Source organism: Gavialis gangeticus, unplaced genomic scaffold (assembly GCF_001723915.1).
Source record: "Gavialis gangeticus isolate Ggan-Ray unplaced genomic scaffold, GavGan_comp1, whole genome shotgun sequence".
NCBI lineage: Eukaryota > Metazoa > Chordata > Crocodylia > Gavialidae > Gavialis > Gavialis gangeticus.
The window spans coordinates 21,599,003-21,623,095 of NW_017728994.1; the positions used below are offsets into that span (position 1 = coordinate 21,599,003).

The 24,093-nt window shown below is 40.5% G+C and overlaps 1 protein-coding gene across 2 annotated transcripts in view; it reads right to left on the reverse strand.

The window, feature by feature from the left end:
* Positions 1–24,093, reverse strand: part of CUNH10orf11 (chromosome unknown C10orf11 homolog) — a 1,423,205-nt gene that overhangs the window by 228,592 nt on the left and 1,170,520 nt on the right. For both annotated transcript variants that reach the window (XM_019502366.1, XM_019502367.1), the window contains exon 6: positions 20,119–20,197. In XM_019502366.1, coding sequence (XP_019357911.1) covers positions 20,119–20,197 — 79 coding nt within the window. The remainder of the gene's footprint in view (positions 1–20,118; positions 20,198–24,093) is intronic.

A 24,093-nucleotide genomic window follows, 5' to 3' on the forward strand; every position in this document is an offset into this window, starting at 1 on the left:
GTTAAGTCCCATCACCGCACAGTTAGTTTTAGATGCTGCTGCATGGCAGCTTGTTACTACTGCACAGTAGCATTGCTGTCACAGTTCGTGCCCAGTGATGCTACAGAGCCAGTTTGTTGCTACTCCACCATTGCATCTCATGTAGACACTCTCTTTGTAATGTTGTAGATAATTCTGTTTTATTGCAACATGAATTGTTTTAACATGTGGCTGGGTTGGATACTATTTAAAACATGATTGGCAGCTTAATCATGTCTTAAATGGAACGTCTGCCTGGGGCGTTCGGAACCCAAGGCTATTAGGGAGCCTCTGAAAATTCCAGACTACCTGTATGGAAGATCCCAGATCCCAGGTCTGTCACAAAAATAACTGTTTTGTCTCTGGAGTTACCAGTCAGAAGCCAAGTCAGTTCATTTTATTTTGCTTATCAAAAACATGCCTCTATTTTACATCTCAGGGAGATTAACTCCTCAAAAAGAAAGGAATCCAAAATGGCAGTGAGGATCTGGAGAGATGGCCTGAGACCTTGCTGAAATCCTCATCTGATTCCATGTGGAGGATTACAAACATACACAGAGCTTTTGGGCCACAGAGAAGACCGTTCTCAAACACCATGGGCAACTAAGGAGGGGCACACAAACATATTATCATGATGTAAAGGAGGGTGGCATTTTACAGCATGTTGGCTGATCCATGGTAATGGCCACCATACACGCCCACCCTGCAGTAATTAGAAGCTGACCTTCATTTGCTTATCTCTCACTGGAAGAAGGGCAGGCTACCCTCGGTTGGCTTTCACTTGCCACTGGGTAAGTGAGTGTGTATGGCTAGTTGCTATGAAGCAGCTGACATGCTATGCTGGAAAACCCCTACCCTTCTGTACCTTGCATTGATTTATGTGCCCAAGTCTTTAGCAACTCTCTAGAAGGACCACATTTTTCCGTCCTATAAGCAACCTGTGTTCATTATTGCTACTATATAAGAAGTATGTAGGTTTCTGAAATAGACATCAATTAAGAAAAAATATAAGCCTCTAAGCATGCTAGTATTATCAAGCTCCCTTGAGCGTCTAGGCATGCTAGTATTATCAAGTTCCCTCTAGGGTCCAGGGTCCAGGTAGCAAAAGTATGTTACTGTATCCCAGGTACACAGATGGATTCTGCAAGGGACAGCAGGGTGAATTAAGGACAGCAAAAGAGTTGCATCTCAGGAACAAGAGTACAGGGGCTTTCTCTAAACACACACAGAGACTGGGAACAGCAGGTGCCAGATCCTTTGTTAATTGTGCCCCAAGGCTCCAAAGCTCCCTGCCTTATGACATTAGATCAAGCTCCCTTCTTCCCTGCATTAAAATTCCCATTAGTTTTTTGTGGCTTCTTAAATCACAACACTGGAAGTTCTTTGAGTCCTGCTGACTTTTTGGTTGATTGTTTATTTACTTTCTTTTTAACACAAAGCTTCAGAAATATTAAAGAAAATAAAACCAAAGTTAAAAAAAATCCATTTGAACACTTGTAAGTTGTGTAGCTGATGAAAGAAAACATAAGAATAGACTTCAGATCAATGCAAAAAGATTCAAAATCTATTCAAACTATTCTGAATTTAGCAAATACCTCCCTCCTTTTTTCCTCAGTTATGACAAAGATCTGTAGGTCCTGCTGCTGGGTTTTAATTGTCAAACTATTCTGCATCTAAAATTCTATTTTTATTTTTATTTATTTATTTTTTCAATGAATCAGCACCCTATCTTACTCTGAGTCCTCACAAGGTGTCATTGAAAAGGTAAATCCTAAGCATTAATCAATAAATTCTTTAAAAGGGAGTAGTGTTTGTTTAAATATTGGAGCAAAGTTTTAAAATGGAAGAGTTCTGTCCATATTTCATTCCCAAATTCAGGTCTCATTGTTCACAGGCAGAAGGAATCATTTTGACATTTAAGATTTATAACAGTTTTTCCCATGATAGATTTCAAAGTATTTGATCAATTAAATTACAATATAATTGCATATATTCTTTTTGGATACACCAATCAAGTTGTTACTCATTAGGATGTTTGAATCCTAACATCTTGAATTAATATTTTCAGTGTCTTCAGTTCAGGGAAAGATAAAGCCTAGAATTCTCTAAAAGTAAATAGCTAAATAGGAACACCTAGACACTGGATTTTCTAAAACTCTCTCTCTAGAAAGGATTCAGGTAAGTTTGTATAGGCTCAAGAAGACTGCTATATGACTCAGTTTTTTGTTGGATACTATAAACTAAGGATAAATGTTATCAATGACTGGATGAAAAATTCCTAATGTACAGCTCAGCAACGTAGAACATGGTTTAGTTGTTTTTAAGTAACAATGTTCCTCATAAATTGGTATAAGTCAAAATTCTAATACAGTGGTTGAAAGGTGACATCAGTGGATTAGATACAAATGAGCCTGTCTTATTTAGCTGTGATGACTAAAAATTTGTGGCTACTTCAAATAAATATATCCTAAATGTATGGCACAAGGAAGACATTTAAAAGTATTCTACATTGGCTTAACTTTTTGCCATCAACATCTAGGCTAATTCCTTTTGAAAATCCCATTCTGTGTCCCAGTTTGGTGGCAGAAGATATTGCTATGGAGTAACGAAACCCAAGGACTACGGGTGATGGGTTCTGTCTACATAAACTGTTACACAGACAGGGACCAACATCTTTTACAGGTGATTTTTTTTTTACTCTAGACTCTTACATATATTATTAGATGACTAATATCAGAAATATATTGAGATGACTATTATCACTTGCATATAGAATTTATCACTGTCAAAGATGTAAGTGTTATATACAGGATTTGTAACATTTAACTTTGAAATGAACTTTTTTCTGGGGTAAAATAAAGCAACTACTTAATAGGGCACAACAACATTTATCAAACATTATCTAAAGACACCTGTATTTCAGCATTTGGTTTCTCTGCAAGTGGAGACTTGGCTGGATGTCTGAAAACCCTCCTCATACATCCAGGCATATGTGCCTGGCTTAAACACCTGCATTTAGTCAGTTTTAATAATTTCCAAGCATGTGTGTGAATTTTTCTCCCATATTCCGTACAGCCAGAGGGGAGGAAAGACTTAAAATCCTCAAAGTATTAACTTACTTGCTTCCAAACAAATATTTCTAACCTCCAGATCAGAGAAATCATTGCAAGAAATGATTGAAAAAGTATTTTATATTAAACTTATTAAATTTAGGGATCTGCAACAGAACAGAAATCAGATGTCCTTTTTATTATAAAGTAATGGAACAGAGTTTGGAAAAATAAGACCCATCTCCAAATCCACAAATAAATGCAGTCCAAGAAAACTGCAAACTACTATTAAATAACTTGTACTGGAACATGTAAGGAACCTAAGGAATACACCAATAATGAAACAAATTCAAATCTTAATAAAAGGACTTGGAAGAAGTATGTCTTGCATTCAAAAACTTATGTAATGCTTTCCCAAATACACAGCTCATTCCATAAAAGACATCACCTTTAGAAATCCTTGCCTCTCACGAAAAAAACCCCCAAACAACACTCATTTTTAACCTAAGAAAGAGAAATGTTCACTCATAAATCTATAAATTGAGCTGGACCATGACTATTCGTGATAACTGGACCTTGCTAGTGTTCATTTTCCTTTTCAAAACATGGGAAACTAGTTAGCATATCAATCCTGAATAGATTTTAAACATCCCAGACAGCATAAAAGCAAAATGTTCATACAGACTGGAAAACTTTTTATTTTTACCTGTACAGACCACATTCTGCATGCCCTCACAAACTGACAACATGCATTGGAGGTATGCAGCACTTTTGGAGCTAATTTGGAAATTCTGACAATCTAACTAATTCTGCAAAGTTTCAAGAGAATGGAAACAAATTCTTCTCTCAAGCACATTAAAGTAAATCCATAACACAGTTGTTCTCAGCCTTTTCAGACTCAAGACATTCCTCCATAGTGGAGGAATTTAGTGGCATGCTAATTTCAAAAATTAATATCAGATCTTTTTGGATTATGAAAAATAGGGAAATTCTTGTGTTGCAAAGAACTCAGGAAGACCACAACAGGCCAGAATGTTTGACTCTACGGATTCATATTGGGAACTTCTGGATTTATCTTGTGAATCAAGTGCATATGTTTGCACACCTAAGAGTGCTAATACTGCAAATACCCCACAGTAGCCTGAAAAGGATCTTGCCGAGCCTCAGTTGAAAATCACTGCTGTAACAATTTTTCTGACTCTGCCAATAATACAAATTCTAAACACTGTGCAGATTCTGAATATTGTGCACATATCCTATTCTCAGTTAACTTCCATGCCATTGTTCCAGGTTTAGGAAGTTAAAGCAAATCAAAATTTGACTTTTTGGTGAGATATTTTATCTGTGATTAATATTTCAACTCACTTAGTGGTATGGTGACAGGGGACACATTTTTCAAGGACAATCATTGCAATTTCACTGTAGTATTCTATTACTTAAATATCAGTAACTGAAAACAGAATGCATATACAGCATGAATGATTTGGTGTTACCATGCTTTGCATGGACTGCTTGCATCTTTGGTAACCCTATTAGACCACTACAAGTAATTTCTGTCTTCAAAATCACCCCCTAACTTGTTCAAGAGTTCTACAAGCAAAGTTGTATTTTACATTACTTTCCACTAAGCGTATTATCTTGCAGTTTGCCCAGCTGAACCCCATATTTAAACCTCTCTGAGATTTTTGTGCTATTTCTTCCTTACTGAGATCCCTAGCTTCTCCCAGGTGAATGTCATCTGCAAATGCAATACGCTATTTCAATTTTAAACTTCCTTTTCCAGATGATTAAAGATCTCAGCAGCCCAATTCCCCTCTGATGTTGGCATCAATAAATGTTGAGTAAGGACAGTGGAACAGGAAAACTTAGAGACAACATCAATTCTTTTAGCATGACCCCCTTCTGTAGCACCACTCTCTCTAAATTCACTTTGAGTGAGATCACTAAATAAATGTCCGAAAACATTGCACTAATTTTTTGAGGTCACATTTTCAAAGGAAGGCTGAGTTAAGCAAGCAACTGCTACCTAACTTTATTACTTAACTTTCCTTATTGAAGGAATTACTTTGCATAATGGGAGGAGTTTCCTTTCCTATGTTCCTGTGGTTGCTATCCAATGAGAGAGCAAAAATAAACTTTTCATCTATGTTTTGAGGCTAAAATGGGTACATTTCCAGATTGTTTTGCTGTAATTCCCTCCTTATATTTCTTGTATTTACTTAACACATCAAATACCTGACATCCATAATGTTTGGCATTACTCCTTACTAAATTGCTTCTGACTGGTTTGATTTATCTAATGGTATATATTTAATATATATTAAATAAAGTTGCTCCATTGTCCCCACTGAATTTATCATTCCCTGACTTTAAACAGAATTCTGGTTACGGGGCTTTAACCTCTGCTACACAGATTCTATTTTGATAATAAATCAAAGTTATTTTTTCAATCTCATCTTAAGTACAATTTATCCATAACTAAAGATCATGGTTGCTAGTCATTATGTGTTTGACGGAGATGAACAACATCCCTGAATCCTTCCATCTCCCACCAGGGGCGCTGTGTGAGGATCACAATGGTGCTCAGTTATTAAGTAGACAGCACACAGGCCCCCTGCTTCTTCCTCCACACAACACACCTGTATAAGGACCGGGCACATATTTGACCCTTTATTTGTTAACCGTAATGGTTTCCAGCATACTGTGCTAAATATCATCATTACATTCGCTGGGCAATCTAACAGAACTGAAATACAGATCGGTTTCACTTGAGAAGTAAAGTTTATGGTTCCTTAGGTTTTATAACATGGAGCTTAGCACAAATTTACTGAATTTCTCCAGTGCTTCCCTATGTGATTTTAGGAGTCTATTTTCCCCAGTGACACGTACTAAAATTGCATTGCATTGCATTTTGTTCTCAGTAGGTGGGAAAGTGCATAGTCAATGGGTTATGTTCCATTCTTTATTTCAGGTTTATGCAGGCACAGGTGGGGGGAGGGGTCTCTCAAGTGGTTTCTGATGTTTACTAGATAGTTTAGAAACTATACTTGGGCTTCTTAAAAGGACCTTGCAAAATACACCTATGCTGTCAATCACGTCATACCAGAGTTTCATTACAAGTTTACACAAGCTCTTTTAAAACAAAATATACCATATTCACAGCTCTCCTACCATTTGTCTTGTGTGTCTCACTCTTAAAGCACACAAGTCATGCTGATACCCCTGAAATCCTTTTGTTGATTTCTCCATTCTATGGAGTACAACGCTACAGGAGGGTGCTAAGGTATCTGCCCACCGAGATTATTAAGAAACACAAAATATATTCCAAAACTGAAAGAGGAAACTTGTCACCTGGTAGTGTTTAAGGTTTGCATTTGAGCTTTGAAGGGAACTTTGATCAGCAAACATATAATTAGATCATGAATGCAGACATTCATTTCTTATAAAACATTGACAGCTTTCTCTTCTTGCAGAGGAACATGCAATGAAACATTAAAAAGATACCTCCCCGCTTTCCTGAAGGCAGAATTAAGGCTGGAGGAGTGTGAAAGGGAGACCCCACACACATACACACATGCTCTAAACAAGAACAAAGAAATACATTGCATCTTTTTGGCTACTCCTGGGTTGGGAGAAATGTAGCAAGATGTGTGTGCCATAAAGAATCAACACACAAGGAATAAAATAGTTTTATTACTTTTATGCAGATGGCTGCCCTCCGGACTGAAGGAAATTTCTTTCCTTTTTCTTTTAATTTACAATAGACTTCTGTATGTATTCACCATGTGGGAATTGGTATTTTGTTTCTAATGACACTCACCCTCCCCTTCACTCAGCTGAGAAACCTATTTGCCATGGGGATAAGGCGGCAGAGGTCACATTAGAATCCTGCTGGCAAGCATGAACCAGAATCTTGATCCCACAGAGAAAAGCAGCTCAGAATGGAAAATTCCAATTAATTTTAATTTCAAAATGAAATCCTCAGCAATGTTAAGATGCATTAGTACTTTTCAGGCTAACACATAGAAGGTCAGATATTTAGAAATGCATGGGACATGTGAATCCAGAACAGTATAATTATCCATGACATCATTGTAAAATCTGACACTAGTAAATTCAAAATGCACAATTAGTTACCTAAAAGCATGTTTTCACAAGAAACAATGCATTACTACACAGAGTTCAAGGTTTTTAGGGGCCTACCTGTAACAGCCATCTCTACATCACTAGCCCTTACTAAGAGCCTTTATCTGTCATAGGTATCGAAGCTTTCCTAAACTTATGCTCATGGAAATCTTCAGGTTTTAAGGAAGCCATAATCAAATTTACATAATTGCTTCCACTAATCTCAGTACAAGAATCTCCATTTCTGCATTTCCCAGCTTTGATGCATGGACTTTACCTTGGGTAGATTTCTGCACAAAGACCTCCTCTGACATTGCCACCTGCTTATTTGACAATAAAAGAAATACGTAATAGGGTCCTCTACTGCAGATGAGAGATGCAATTTTTCCATTACTAGTATTTAGGTTACACTTTCTCAGTATTACACAATTGTACTATTTTGGATATTGCAACACTAGTCTTGTATTATTAAAAAATAACATAAAAATTGCACCCTAGTTTCAATTCTATTGAAACAAGGGTTACAATCCATGCTCTAAACTCTTGTTAGTGCTTAAGAATCAAAATGGAGGAGAGGGGGGGCCTGTAGCAGGTGTCTACATCTATGAATTTCAATACACTATAAAATTGTCTGTATCCAACAGCTTCATCATTTGTCCTTTCTGAGCTTGGAGACAGGCAATTTTTCATGATTTTATCATTTTGGCCAAACAAAAACTTTTTAATTAAATAAACCACATGATTCCAGATGTTTGTTTATTTGTTCCAACGAGGCTGTAAAAATGCCTGCATGATAAAATTGGAGGACTTCTGCAAAAATAGGCTAGACTGGAGTGATAACTAAACAAGGGACCTCTCAAGAACATGTCTGTACACAGCAGTGCTTACTTTGAAGCATACTCATCTGGAAGAGCTATAATATCATGGGTAAGGAGATAAACAATATGACTGGACTTCTTTAGTCTAAAAAGGTTACTTGCTATAGAGCCAAGTGGTTGGTTTACTGGCCAATTTTTTTGACTGCCAGTTGTATACACACTGAATTTCTAATGCCTCTTTACACCTAAAGAGGATTCCAATATAGGTTTACTTTTTTCATGTCAACCTTCCAGACATCTTGCTGCCAGTGTTTAGTTTTCTTGCTGGAAGCCTGAAAATTCTCCCAATTTTTTAATACTTGTATGACAAAATGAGCTAAGTACTGAAAAATGTGTACCATTAATCACTTTTGAACTGATTTGATCTTTTCCTCAGGATGAGCAGTGCCATTGGTTATCAGTTAGTTATGGTAAATTTGGGGAAAGTTGTGATACAAGCTCAGTAGTTATAGTAAGTGTGGACAATATGTTAGAAGTTGTTAGGACAGAATTTGGCAAAGCATCGCAAACAATCTCTTACATGCACATCCTACAAGGCCCAGGACTTTTAGCCACACAAAAGTTACTTTTGCATGGCTAAAAAAACAGGTCAACCTGTTCACAGTAAGCCTGTGCGAAGCGCCTAGTATTTGCTTTGGATTCGGATTCAGCCAATTCAGGGGACAGCGATTCGATTGGGTGATTTGAATCACTGTCCCGAATCAGTTTGGACAAATCTGAATTGGAGATTTGGCTGCTGCCTAATATCTGAATCACCCAAGCCCATCCCCCGCCTGCTCTCCCAGCCCAGCAATGGCTGCCCCACCCACCCAGCTCCTGGCACTTTGAAAAAACAAAGGCCCCACTCAATGGGTGCTGCCCGGTGGAAGACAATCCCTACTGCCCCCCCATTGCCCACCTCTGTGTGGGGCGCTCTGCCATGAGCCCCTGGACTCCTGCCCGGTCCCCCAGCCCTCCCATAACTGCCCTGCCTGTCCCAGCTCTGACCCTTTAGGAATAAACAAAACCAAAAACTACAGACCCACCAGATCCCGCCCAGCGGGGGGTGATCCCTGCTGCCCCCTGCCACATGAGACCATCTGCCATAAGCCCCTAGAAGCCCCAAGGCTGCTGCAGGCGCTGGTGAGTCCAGGGTTTTTTTAGTTTTTTTTCCTTAAAGGGCCAGAGCTGGGGTGCATGGGGCAGCCATGGGGGAAGGGGCTAAAAGAGCAGGGTGGTTGGAGGGCTCATGCAGCATAGGGCAGGGGAGATCACCCCCCACCGGGCAGCACCCAGTGAGTGGGGGCTTTTTTTTTAAAGTACCTGGAGCTGGGGCGGGCAGGGCAGCCATGGAGGGGGCTGGAGGAGTGGGCAGGGGTCAGGGGCGCTTGAGTGGGTGGGGGAGCAGGCAGGGGATGGGCATGGCAGGGGTCCCTCTATGGTCCCCTCCCCCCTTCTCCAGGCCCCGCTATCCTGCCCTCTACTTACCAGCTCCAAGTCCAGCTCCAGCTCCCTGCTGTAGCAGGCAGGGACTGCCTGAATTATCAAAGTTCTCTGAAACTTTTCTGAAGATTCGGAGAGCTTTGAATTGATTCAGACCTTTTTATTGGTTCCCTGATTCAATTCAGATTTGGAGATTTGGCCACCGAATCAAACCAAATCTCCTCCAAATTGAATCAGCACCTGAAGCTTCGCACAGTCCTAGTTCACAGCACACAAACAGTCCTTCCTGCCCAGCAGTGCTGAGCTTCAAGTTCTAACAAATGCTGAAGAGATTCGCAAATTAAAATAAGCAGCACTCACCTCCACAATTTCTCAGTTTTCCTCCAAGATTTTAACATAGTTTTAAGTTACTTTATTCACACAATTGACCCACCCCCAGTTTCACATGACTAGTTGTTCTCATCATTTTAATATACAAGATAATGGTATACTTTTTGCTGAAGTTTTAATAATCTACAGTATCCTGATTCAAATCCAACATTCCCTTTGAGCACAGACAAGAATTTGTTGACCGTGTAAGTGACAAATCATAAATTCAATGAACCAAAAATGTATTTATTGAACCACCATTTATTGTATTTATTAGTCAGGGTCAAAATCAAAACCAACTTCAACTTATTCCATGTGTGGTAGTCTGCAAGCTTTAGAGGAAAAAAGCAGACAGCTACTTAAAAGGGTCCTCACTACTGAACTAGTATGGTGAAGCAACACATGAAAGGCCATTGCTGTTCCCATAAAGTCTCTATTCCATGGCAGCACTGAGGGTAGGAGAAGCAGTCAGTTTAGTGTCACCTTCTCATGACATCCCTAGTAACAAGCAACTCCTTAGTATAGATCAGCTAGGTCACTAGAACTATATGAATAACAACTGTTGTGGAAAGAACCACTGTGTCCTCTTAAAGGCCCTAATTTGCTCCAGAAAAGAACCTCTGAAACAGGAGGAGAATGGGTACACAACGTTCCTGCTAGATGGAGTTTGTTTTTTAATCCATGACATCTTTTTCCATCAGTTACAGTTCAAATGGCTTACTAGTATAAGTAAGCCATTTACTTCTCACAGCACTCGCACTTAGGTCTCCATTTCTTTTCACCATCACTTTGTCTCCATCCAAATGACTAGAACTGCCATGTTGTGTATGAATATATTCAGTGCAGAATAGCAGAAACTGAATCATTTTCATTTTAGCTGCTTATTCTAGCTGTGCCAAACAACAAGACTTCTCTGATTGCTGTTGGGAGATAATTCTGGAATCTAGTATTTCCTGATACTCAACAAAAAAGTTGATAGTTTATCCACAAGTGTTCTCCTTTTTGGTTGTTGTTTTCCCTGACAGCTCCCAGATCTATGCTATGATTACTGTATTTTTTAGCACACAAACTGCACCTTTTCTCCCAAAATCAGCTGGAGGAAATATGGGTGCTCATTATATTTGAGAAAATATGGTAAGAGCAGGTTCTGCCTCATTGCTGAAAAGAGCCTGGGGGGTTCCCCCGGGTCCAGAAATCTGATGGTAGGGGAGTGGTGACAGCACTCAGCAATTAACGCTACCAGCATTCCCTTGCTTGCCAATTTCCAGACCTTTGGGAAGCCCCCCAGGCAGGTGATATGACCCTGAATGCCAGACTGGGCTGATGCATGGGGTCAGTCCATAGCCAGATCTGCCTCATGGGGTCAGAGTTGGCACATGGTCCCAGACCTGATACAAAAGTTGGACCCAGCATGTGGGATCAGACTGGGTGTACAACCCTGGACCTGATGTGCAGGGTTGGCAGCAAGACTGGGAGCAGGCTTGGCTTCCTAGCTGCTGCTACTCAGTTACTACAATGGATAACTCATTTTTTCATGCTGCCTTTCAAAAAAACAAGATGCATATTATCTATGGGGTGTTTTGTATGCAAGAAAATATGATATTTTACACATATCATAATAGTCACTCAGGTCTTTTCCAGTGTGTATAGATCTATAGAAATTTGGGCTGGAATGGACCTCAGGAGGTCATCTAGTCCAACCCTCTCCTGAAGGCAGGATCATGCCTGTCTAAATCATCCTAGATAAGTGATCATCTAACCTATTCAAAACTTTACAAAAAAAACCCTTCTTGTACAAGTACCAGGCATAATGGTGAAAATATCAACAATATCCTCTAACTTGCCACAGGTAAAACAGGGGGATGAAGGCGCTGCCAATGCCTTTTCACTGCAGACAGGAAACAGTTGTCAAAATATTTGCAGGAGAGCCCTCCATTACAAAGGAAGGCAAGAAAAGCCAGAGTCCATGCTGATATGATGCATCTCATTGGGCTTCATTGTGACCAGTACCTTGTAACATACTACTAAACCTCAAATAGTGGTACAAATCACAGTATATGCTACTTGACAGCATAAAAACAGAATTAGGGAATTCCCTATAAAGGTTTTCATAAAGGTAATATTAAAAACTTCAGTCTACCTTCAATGTCTTTATCTGGAATATAAATATCAGAAAATGTAAACACTTGTATTTCCTTCTTGTTCATCAAACCCTGGCTTATTAAGTGATTTAAAGCAAGTACTTCCTATTGACAGCTTCTGTTGAAATTTATTTTAGAATTCCTTGGGTTAACTAAATGATAAAAAAAACTACACACAGATTTTTTATTTATTTTTTGGATAGTGCACATTAGGCTGTTTCATCCAGAAATACAGAAAAATCAATTGCTAAGCATAAAGTGCAGTTCACATTAAGGAAACTGCAAACTATAACTAATTATGATAAGTTGCTATGTAAATTACTCTCTGACTTTCCCAGCAATCAATTTCAAACTCCAGCTAAGCCTTTGGCTGGAAAATGGGATAAGCACCTAACAACTGTGTCAATAATAATAACAGAGAAGATTGCTGTGATAATATAAACAGGATAATTATCTTTCTGGAACCAAGTATTCATGCAAACTGATTTCCTGTTCTTTTTTTTCCTGCCTATGAATTAAAAGAGATTGTGATTTTTCCAGTGAGTACATATATCCAACTGTAAATACCTTCATGCATTTTTATGACAATAGTATTTTAGGACCTAGGCCCTGATCCTTCAAACATGCACACATGTGCTCAACTTTACTCACCTGGATAGACCTGTCTGAAGTCAAACAACTTGAAAATTCTTATTCAGTTATAAAATAAACTTATACAGAGCTAGGCAGAGTTACCCATGAAAGGTATTTTGGGGGCTGTCAATCATCCCAACTAAAAATCACAGATGTTCAAAACATAGATCACCATCTCTAATTCCCCAGAAAATCCAACTTTTTCCTGTAATGCCAAAGTTGTCATTGTCAGTCATGCCTTCATCTCTTCTAGGATAAATTATTGTTTGTTTCTAATTAGGTTTTCCCTAAAATTGATCCAGAAACTGCAACAGTTGCTGACTCCTTCTTGGGATAGCAGTGAGGGAATCAATAACTCCCACCTCCCTGTGATCTGTTCTGGTTGCTGGTAAAACAATACATTTAATTAAAGGACTTACTGATGGAATAACCATTAATATTCTAAGTCCAAGGTGACTTTCTTTTATAGTTCTGTCAATTACAGATATAAACAAAAATCTAGATTACAGGCTTTAATCTAGGTCTCAACAACTGTCTTTCCTCCAACTCCCTTCAAATTATTTTGCCCAGTATCTGAGGTTTTTTAGCTCTAGCCATTGACAAATTAGCAACCTCAAAACGAATACCTTTTCTGAATAAGTGCATAGGCCTACCACATTTCTTCAAGACTAAGTCCACCAACTTTATATTGAAGTTAGTTCAACTGACAAAGTACAGTTGTGTTTTCTTTGTTGCCATTTCAAAACTTAGGGTTTAATTTAGCTACTAAACCAGTAGCAGTTAACCTTTGATAAGCACCAAGATACTTGGGGATAGTTTATTTTTTAAATACATACATAACATTTTTTTGATCAATCAAAATATAAATACTGGCATTTCTGCATGACAAGATGACTGCAATGTATTCAAAATGAATGTTATAGTTCCAATTACAAGAGATACCCTTAAGTCAATTACAATAAACATCCCATGATGCACCTATCATCTGAGTTGAAACTGTTGTGCACCACAGCAGTCTGAGAACAGAAGACAATGGTGTGGACACCATGTTTGTCCAGCAAGTTCCTTCTAACCAGGGATCCTGGCTTTCCCTGTTAAAAAATCCAAAACTCTCTGATTAACAAACCCCAAATCCATGTTTTTCCATGATTAAAATGAAACACCACTAAAAATATAGTGCTGCACTGCCATGGCCATCAAAGTGAGGCACTGAGGTGGTGTGGAGTTGTACCCCTGCTGCTGCTTTCAGGCAGGCAGGCAGGCAGGGGGTGCCTCACCATGGTGGCTGTCTGAGCAGTGTTCCTGGTAATAGCAGCAGCACTGAGCTGCTCTGCCCTCCTGCACCAGGTCCCTCCTGCTGGGCCATGGAGGTGCTGGTCTGGCCAGGCTGCAGCCCCAAGCCCTGTTTTGGGTGCAGAAATCTGGGGGGGTAGGCATACATGCCCCCACGGTTTCCCCATACATCACCTATGTACCTCACAAAGACTTATTATCTACAGAGACCTGTGGGAGCTGCTCTCCACCATGCTGTTTGGCTGAACTGCCATCCACGTGTACATGTGCCCCCTGCCTCTGACCACCCTCTTCCTACTCCCATCAGCCCCAAGCAGCCCTTTGCAGGCTGGAATTCTGCCATCCCACACGGGGAAACCTGCAGCTTCTCAGGTGTTTCTCTTTTAAAGGGGAAAATACATGTTTTTCTTCAGGAAATCTTTACTTAGATCTAGAATGAAGCACAGTAATGGCTGTTTAAATTAATGCAATGTTGGTTATTGCAAAGTGGGAAGTGTTTGTTTTTGTTTTGTTTTTTTTAACTCCATAACCCAGTAAGGGATAGAATAGGGAGCAAGGGAATCACACTTACTCCCAGGACCAAGATGGCAAGAAAAGAAGTATTTTGTAAAACTTTACTGGAGATGAAATGACATAGACAGATATAAATGGGATCTCATCTAAACCAGGTAGCAGATGATGATGCATCTCATCTATCTATTTATATATAGGACATTCAGTATTTCTGTTGCATGAGAAAAACAGACTACTTTGATACTCATGAATTAGTAATTGTGCTTCTCATAGAATGGAATAAAAAATCACTAATTTTCTCACCAAGTAGAAAATCTCTCTCACTTTAGAAGCACTATGAATTCATAAGTGCACATTTAACCCAGGAAACAGATTAACACATGGAGGAACACACATTTTATTTTAGATTAATAATAAATAAAAAGATAGTTGAAAGAAAAATTTAATTAAATTATTATAACCTTACAATTGTATTATTAGTATTTTGCTGTATCAATTCTAATTATGATTTAAAAAAAACAGTATTTAGGTATTTTCCAGGAATTCAGTTATTAACTCTAGTTGGGAAGGAAAGGGAAGATAGGCCCCCTTAACACATGAAGATAAATGCATGACAGGATCTAATGAGCAATTCACACAATTGTGTATTAGAACCCATCACACCTTATTGCCTGTGCAGGGGGAACCCAATCCCAGGCTCCCTCTGCACTGGCAGGCTCCCGCAGCTGGAAGGCCCATGCGCCCCAGGTGAGGGATTCCCAACCATGGGGGCACCCCAAGCACCCTGGGGCTAGAGGATCGCCACTGTGGTGATCTCCCTGCCCTCGAGGTGCTCAGGTGGGAGTCACTGTGGTGATGTAACATCACACATAGATACACCCATTGAGACGTAACTTTATAGCCAGTTGGAGCTTTTTATTGTGTAATAGTTTGTACATATAGCTGATCTCCAGGTAATAACACAATTAACCAATTAATTTTGCAATACCTATATTGTGTAGAGAGGACCACAAAAACATCACATGCATGACTCAGGTCAGAAATACTTTGCTTGTTTGGCATTTAATGCTATACTTATATGTTTAAAAATAATACTGTTTCCATTGTTTTTTTCTTGGGAGAAACAGATTTTCTTACCAATAATGTCAAAGCATTTCAATGCATTTCCTTCATGCTCAGTTTCATGGATTTCTTAGAGACCAGGTAGAAACAAAGGATTTGTTTTTGTTTTTCCAGCAAAAATCTACAATTTTCCATTATATAAAAGAGAGAGAGATGACAAATGCCTCCTATTTTTCAGACTTAGTCTCAGTAAATTTTCATTAGCTTCAAAGGCTGCTCATATTTCGCACAGCATAGAGGAATACTGAATATTTGCATAAATCAAAGTCTTAAGACCTAAAAGACTGGCTTAACATAGCCAAACAATCCATCTGAAGTACTTAAGATCACAGTTCTGGAATCAATAAAAGGGCTTGAGTGTAGGATTACCACCACAGAAAATACGTCCACCCCTGCAACATGTTACCTATATTATGTAATTAACTGGTAAATCACGCAATAAATTTAGACCAGCCACATGTGCAAAGTATGACTGGCCACAAATCCAAAGTAATTATCACACAACTAACTGGTTAATTGCACAATAAATTTAGACCAGCCACATGTGCAAAGTAATTATCAGATGATAAAAATGACTATCCATCTATAAAAAGAGCCAGCCAGCTATAAAGTTAGTGCTTGAAACTGTTTAACAACTCTATAGCTGGTTTCAGCCTGGCTTTAATTTAAACATGTAGTAGGATCCATAGAAGATAACAAATTTGGTTCCTATCTGATGTTGATGAGGTGAGAGGAAGAGGGAAGAGCTCTTCAAACACTGGAACTCAACTATAGCCAACCAGAATATGAGGGGATCGGAACCTCACTCAGGAGTGGAGGGAACCAGGGTTCAAGGGCATGGACACGCGGCATATTAGTCATGCTTAACAGATGACTAGTTATCCCAGGGTAGCTACTGCAGTAGACACCAGTACAGTACCTTTCCATTAGATGTAGGCAAAACAGATAAGAAGCTTATTTACATTGAGCAGATGGCTACCTCAAGATAACTGCAGATACACTGGTATAACTTACATTAGCTTAATTTTATAGCCATTTGTCCCCCAGGGTAGCTGTACTAGGAAACAGGGTGGACACTAGGGGTGCGTGAAATGGGCTGTATTTGATTCAGATTTGGATTTGGCTCAAATCAGGGACAGTGATTCAATCAGTTGAATTCAGATCAGTGTCCCTGATTCAATTCGGCTAAATCCGAAAATTCAATACTGATTCAGAGATTCAGTGATTTGGACATAGGCACAGCTTTAAACATTTTTTCTACATACCTTGAGGTACCAGGCACAGCATGTGAATGCTGAAATACTGGGGCGGATGGAGCATCCCACAGGACTGCAGTGGGGGGGCCTCTGCATGCTTGGCGGCGAACTCAGAAGTGGACCGGAAGTACTGCCAGGTCTGCCGCCGAGCGCATGCAGGGTGGCCCCCCCCATGACCCCACTGAGTCAATGATTGGCCATGGGGGGACTCCAGGTCCCCACCCAAAGCCAGGAGGCACCAGCTGCCAAACTGTGGGAGCATAGGGGGGGCCCCAGAGTGCTCCCCAGTGGATCCAGAAGTGGACTAGAACTACTTCTGGTCCACTTCCAGGTCTGCTGCTGAGCACACCAGGAACCCCCTCCCCACTGTGGGGCACTCCATCTGCCCCAGCATCTCAGCATTCACAAGCTGCCTGCTACCTTGAGGTATGTAGAAAAACATTTAAAGGTATGTCTATGTCCGAATCGCCGAATCATTCCGAATCTCTCTGAATCAATTTCTGGAGGGTTCCGATTCAATTCAGAGAAATTAAAGGGTCTCCTGATTTGATTCGGATTCTGAGATTCAGCCACTGAAGTGGGCCGAAACTCCATTGAATTGAATCAGGGACTGTAGCTTCACACAGCCCTAGTGGACACCAACTATTTTCTCTGTCATCCATCACAATGCTTTGATAATCAGTATAACCACACCAATTATTCCCACAATATTTTAATGTGGCATTTTGGAGAGTTCTATAACGTGCCTTGTAAAATCCTTGAAAGTAGTGTGTGCAAGCCAAGGGATGGATGATTCCCAAAAGATGAGAAAATACTGTAAAACACAAAGATGATGTGGTAAATGGCAAAGGATGAACACAACTAGATGCCTTTGCTCCCAGTGAGAAATAAAATAGTTAAAGTGAAACTTGTTAAAGTAAAACTGCCAATCAAATGCATTTGACTTGCTGCTGTTGCTACTCCCCCCAGTCTCCAAGAAGACTTAATTTACAGCTGCACTGCACTGTTTGCCAGTGATTCATGGTCTAGTAAACAAGTCCCTCCAGGGACAAATAAACTCACAAACTCATGGCCGATCTCTTTTTCAGTTTGGGTTGAAAGCAGCCAATACTTACATGTGCAGCAGAAGATTTCATCATTTTATGAGAAACTAAGAGCATTCAGGGAGAGAAACACTTTGGGAGTCCAGACCCCAAAATGATATGTTAACATGTTTGATTCTTTTCCTGGAAGTTTCTCTGTTGATTCCAATTAAGCCTTCTTTAGATTACAGACTTGGAAATCTTTTTCTTTGTTTTAAAGAACCAGTTGATTGGCTGGGTAAACCCTGCCAGCAAGTTGTTCCAAGCTTTATTTATAGCACCTGGATTTCCGGAAAGCTTTCTTAATCATTTCCTTGAGGATACCTACACACTGTTTGTTGAAGAAAGACAATGTCTTTCCAGGGCCAATTTCGCCTGGTTTTATATGGTCTGCCCACCTGCTCCAAACACATAAATGCATAATATCAAGGAAAACAGCAGGATGCACTTATGCAAATTTTTAGAAAATAGGGAACAGAGGAAATGACAAAGAATTGCATAACATTGCATGTACTAGGTTCCATGATCAAGATACCCCAAAAGTACCAGTGAAGAGCTTATTGTGTTTATTTCTAATTGCAGAATTCTTCCACCTATCTATTTCAGAATGTCCAGAGAGAAAGAGCAAAGGGGAAAAATAAGAGATATTCACTGCTCAAACATCTTCAAATTCTATTGATGGTAATGGGACTCAACAAGCTGTTGATGTAGCTCTAAATATACATTATGTTAAGACATACTCTGGCTGCTAAATACTGCTACAAGGAAGCACTGCATTGCCTGAGAAATCTATCTATAATCTAGGGACATGCTTCTGCTGCTCAATACCACTAGCTGCTTTCTGACAATAAAGAATAGATTCTCAGGTCAGTCATGACTTAGGCCTGTAATCCATTATCATTTGCATTACCCATGCTTGACTGCATTGATCCAGTTTAAAACAACTGGTTAAGGTCCTAAGCACTTTTTATGTACTTTTCAGACCAGACCTTACCTCATCTTATCCAGCAGAATTCCATTCTGAAAATGGTCACATTTACTTAGAAATTAGGCTTCAAACGGTATTTATATGATTTTTTAACAGCCCAAAAGTGTAAAGAACTGGGTTTCATAGTTTTTCTATTAGAAATATTATTTATAACATAACATGCGTGACAAGAAGAGTTGGCATTCATTGTCTTCTCTATACCTCAATTGCAGCATTTCTTACTGATCACCCTGGAGATCAGAAGCAGATGGATATCACTGGCCAAGTTCATGGAAGTTCCTTCAAATATTTTGAAAGCATCAAGTTGTATTAGACAGTGTAAACCCTTCTGGGTCTCAAAAATCATTAAAAGAGGTCGAGTCTGTTTCAGCACACCAAGGAGGATTGGAAGCCAACTCACTATTAGTGTCTGAGCATAAGACTGGCTTGAACTAAGCTAGCAATGAGAAAGTATGATTGCCTTGTAACTAAAGAATGCATGTGCATTACATGACTACAAAAGGGAAAATACTTTTAATATTAAAACTAAATAGAATCAAATGAGGGACTATGAAAATATAGAGAGAAATTGCTGTTCTGATTTCTAGATGAAAAGTGATGCAAATTTTATAAAGCTTCTTTTTGAAACATTGAAATGGCTTGTAATGCTTTCCCTATAGTAGCTACAGTCCTTCACTTGCTTTCTGAATTTTGTGTTCCACAGGCATGCAGAAGGAATCTCCGAATTTGCCCAAGGAGTTTAACTTCTAAAGATCAGTATTAAAGGAAATTGAACACTGATCCCCCTCTAATGTAGAAAAACAGAGCTGAATCCTCATTTATTGCAATCTAAATGTGTACTAAAATTTTGAAATTATAGCTCTAAATTGTTAAATTGCAAAATAACTCTCTCCTCATAAATAATAGAAAGTTTACAAATTCTCCAAAAATTACTAATGCTGCATATAAGCACCTACTTAGCAACTTATAAGTACTCAAATTTCTTTATGATAAAAAAGGAAAACATTTTTATGCCATAGATTTGTTTGCTTTCCCAGTAGACTACCTCTAAATCTTGTTTAATATGAGTTAAAATTTGTAGTCTTGACAGGTATGGTTTTCTAATCAACCATTTGAAAGGCACAGTTTTTTTTTCTAAAGTGCCAGTGAAGAGCAATGAGTAGAGAAGGCCTTACAGCAAAGTTTACCACCATGTAGCAGTTCCTAGCAATAACAACTCAGTTCGTACCTCTGTGATTAGTGAGGTCCCTGGATCCTGAAGGCAGAGGAGTATAGTGCATCTCTGGAGAAGCAGCATCACTGGGGGCCTGTATAATAAAATAAATATTCTCAGTATTCTAAATAAAAGGCAATGAGTAAACAAAGATAGCACATCTGCATGAGGGATCATGTGATGCATTTATAGATGAACAAAGAGTTACAAGTCATAGTGGAATGCAGACAACTATTCAGGTGAAAAAAATAATATTTTATGTTGTTTCCAGTCCTTAAAAAGCAGCAGCATCCATATTTGTTTCCCCACAGCGATCTTAGGATAACATCACTCAAAGAAATTTTATTAACCTATTGTAGTTTAGAGAAAGACATTCCAACAAATAAAGTTTAGACACAAGTAACAAGGAAAGTGCAATGATCTCACTTTGAAAGCCATCAGCAGTCAGCAGATAAGAAAGTAGAGGGAAATGGGTGGCAGGGTTAAGAAAGTAGAATGGTCACTTCCATTTTGAAATTAAGAGCAAACATACTTTGTGTTACATGTTGTTGCTTTGGCAAAATGAAGGGTTATCTTGCAAATGAGAGACAGCATGAGGACAAAGTAGTTAAATACTATATAAAGTTGAAAAACAATATAAATGTATAAAATATTTGAGTTCTATTTGACCAAAACCATGTATTCAGTATTCCTAAAAGCAAAACAGGGACAGAAAGATCTTACTCAATACAACTGAAATCTTTCCTAAAATAAAAAAAGAATCATAGAAAATTAAGGTTGGAAGGAACCTCAGGAGAATCTCATATCTTATGTATTTGTTTGCTATAAAAAGGAAATATGATGTTTGAAGTCATAGCTTGTTGTACTTTATCCATTGGGAGAAGATTGTGTCCAAAAGGAAGAACATTAAGACTCAGACAAGATCTATTTACTATCATTCCTTGAGATTACAGGAGGGCAATGCTATGGTGCTTAGGAGGAGATGTAAAGAAAAGGACAGGTCTTATTTGAGAATACATTTTATTTTGTATATAAGTACTATAAATACATATAATACAAATATAGTAGCACATTCTGTAAAAGTATTTTTATAGATTAGTTTGGCAGGGCAATACAGTAGAAGTTTTCAGTATTCACAGGCAGGGAGCAATTTTCTGGCCTCTCATGCCCAACTTCTGTTACTGCATATTGCACAGATGAAACACTTAAGTTTCAGAGGAGAGTATATGTCACATTATTTCTCTTTGTGTTGTAACACATGGAAGAATTTTATTCTGCCTACACACCTATGGGTGCATCCAGACATGTAAGCATGTGCACTTGCAGCAGCTCATGTAGAAGCAGTGCAAATTTGAGCCGGGGCTTTTTGCCTCAGCACATATGCCCAAACATGCACTTTGTGGAGCAAATTGTGTCACTAGAGGCAAAAGAACCTTGCCTGACTCCTCCTGGATCTTTAGCCAGAGGGAGCTAGAGCCTGGGACCAGCACCTGTGCTGGCCCCAGCAGTATAAAAACCTGCCCCGGCCAGCAGCTCAGAGCTACTTGCCCTCAGGAGCTTCTGGTATCACTGTCCCCCACACATCCTGCACCATACCACTTGGTATCTGGGGGACAGTGGTGATGCATAGGGTGTGCAAAGGGTTACATCCCCTGACCAGCCACACTTGCCACTTAGGCAGTGGGTGGGGGGGCAAGTGGGAGCCCCCCCTGCAAGTGCCAGCTAATTGCTGCAGCCACTCCCAGAAGCAGCTGCAGCAATCAGCCACAGTGATCAGCTGTTACGGGATCTTCTGCAGGGGGGATCCCCTCCACTCTCCGGCCAGCAAGATCGGCCATGGAGGGACCCTCCCCAGTCGGCAGCACTGGTCACTGCCCCCCAACACAGCACCAGTCGCCCATGTCTGGGGACACTAGCCCTTTGTGTCAGCTAGACTGCTGAAGCTGCATCCCAAACTCACTTTTTAAAATACCCCAAAATCCATTCTTCTACAATTAGAACAAAACAGAGAGAGAAAAGGATTGATCAGATGGGCAGTGTTTTATTGCTATATTTATAATGTTAAAGCAATTTGGAAGCCTACCAGTGTCTCTAGCATCGTAATAAAATAAATCATAAGTATCTATGTTTTAATGCTTGCTTTTGGTTTCCTTATCACATGGTGGGTGTGTGATGGAAGGATGTGGGGCTTGCAAGAGGAGGGTGGGTGTGGAAGGATGCAAGTCACTGTGTGGGTAGGTGTGGGGGGGCTGTAGGTGTGGGGGCTGCTTAGGAGGGGTGGGTTCCCTACCCCCACAAGGCAGAGCCCCCCCACACAGCACATTGACTACCCTGCCTGTATGGACTACCCTGCCTCCTCTTTTTTCCCCTGGGGTACTGTTTGACCCCTGGATATCCAGGGGTCTAATTTTGCCCCCATGCTGCAAATTTGCAGTGCGGGAAATGTTTTTTTTGTTCCCACACGTGCCTCTTGCACCATCTCAAAGGAGTTTGAGATGGTGCAAGAGGCACGTGCACACTCATCTGGACACACTCTATGGCTTCTAGTTTGGTAAAAGAGATAAAACAAAGGGGTGGAAGAAATGCAACAACTACGCAATTTCTTGAAACTAATGACCATGTATAGGATGGCAAAAATAACTATATCCTACTGCATGATGGACCCAAAACTACACATTGGCTTCTGCATGTCCTTTTAAGTCCTCCTAAATGGTTTTATAATTAGTCAGCCATCTCTTTGACATGGATTCTTTAACTAATGTATTACTTAATAAATTTAGAAAATGTATGTTTTAATACAAAATGTGAGTTTACTGTTTTGGATCAGCATACTTTAAACCAGGGGTGGGAAAAATACAGCCCTTGGGCCAGATCCAGCCTGCCAGCTGATTGGATCTGGCCTGCAGGCAGGCATCTACCAAGTAATTGTATCCAGCCCTGACTGAGGCTGCCCCTGCCATGCTGTACATGGGGCTGAGTCCTGCCTGAGGCAGTGCATGCTTTCCTCCCAGCCTCCCCTGCTGAAGGGCACCAGCCCAGCCAGCAGACACAGCTTCCGAACAGGGCTGCTGCTGACCCTGCCCAAAGAACTGCTGGTCTCCCCCAGCCTCCAGTGACTGCTATACCGCTCCAGACAGCAGGCAGTGGGATGGGCTCTGCCTGCAGCTTGCTTTGGTCCTGCTCATGCAGGGCAGGGGAGTATGTGGATATAGGGGGGGAATGTGAAGGAGCTCAGCTGCTCACAAAGCCCTGCCAAGCAGGCACAGGACAGGCAGGAGGTGGGGAAACAGCAGTAGGAGCCAGCATGCACTTAGTGCAACCCTGCTGGGCAGGCACATGAGATAGAAGCAACAGCTACAAGAGCCAATGCAGGCTCGGCTGCAGGCCTGCCAGGCAGGTGTGCAACAGAGACTAAAAGAACCAGTGGTGCGAGCTCCTTGCCCCCCCTCCCCTCTGGCAGGCTCTTCTCCTGTTGTACATTGGTGCCAGCTGCTTTTCTCCTGCAGCATACTGACAGCCAGGCAGGCAGCACCAACCTCTCAGTCCCTCCTGCTGCCCGTGGAGGGTCTGGGCTCATGCACATAACAAACAGCAGGCAGGGGGTAAGGCCCCCACACAGGCACACCCAACCCACCCATACCCCAGACATCCCTCCAAGCCCCCACAGCACTCCACCCCCACCACACCCACACACACACCCAACACAGTCCCACACCCCAACCACACACCCCACCATACACATACATACACCCATAACCTGATCCCCACCATACCCATACCCCACACCCCTCCCACAAACCCCACCATACCCACAAACACACCCCACACCCCAACCATACACACACCTCACACCCTCACACATATACCCACAACCCACATGCACCTTCCTACACACAACACCCCCTCATTCCCACACACATATCCAACAGTCCCACCACACACCCTGCACTCCCACACACATATACATATACACCCTGCACACACTCCCCC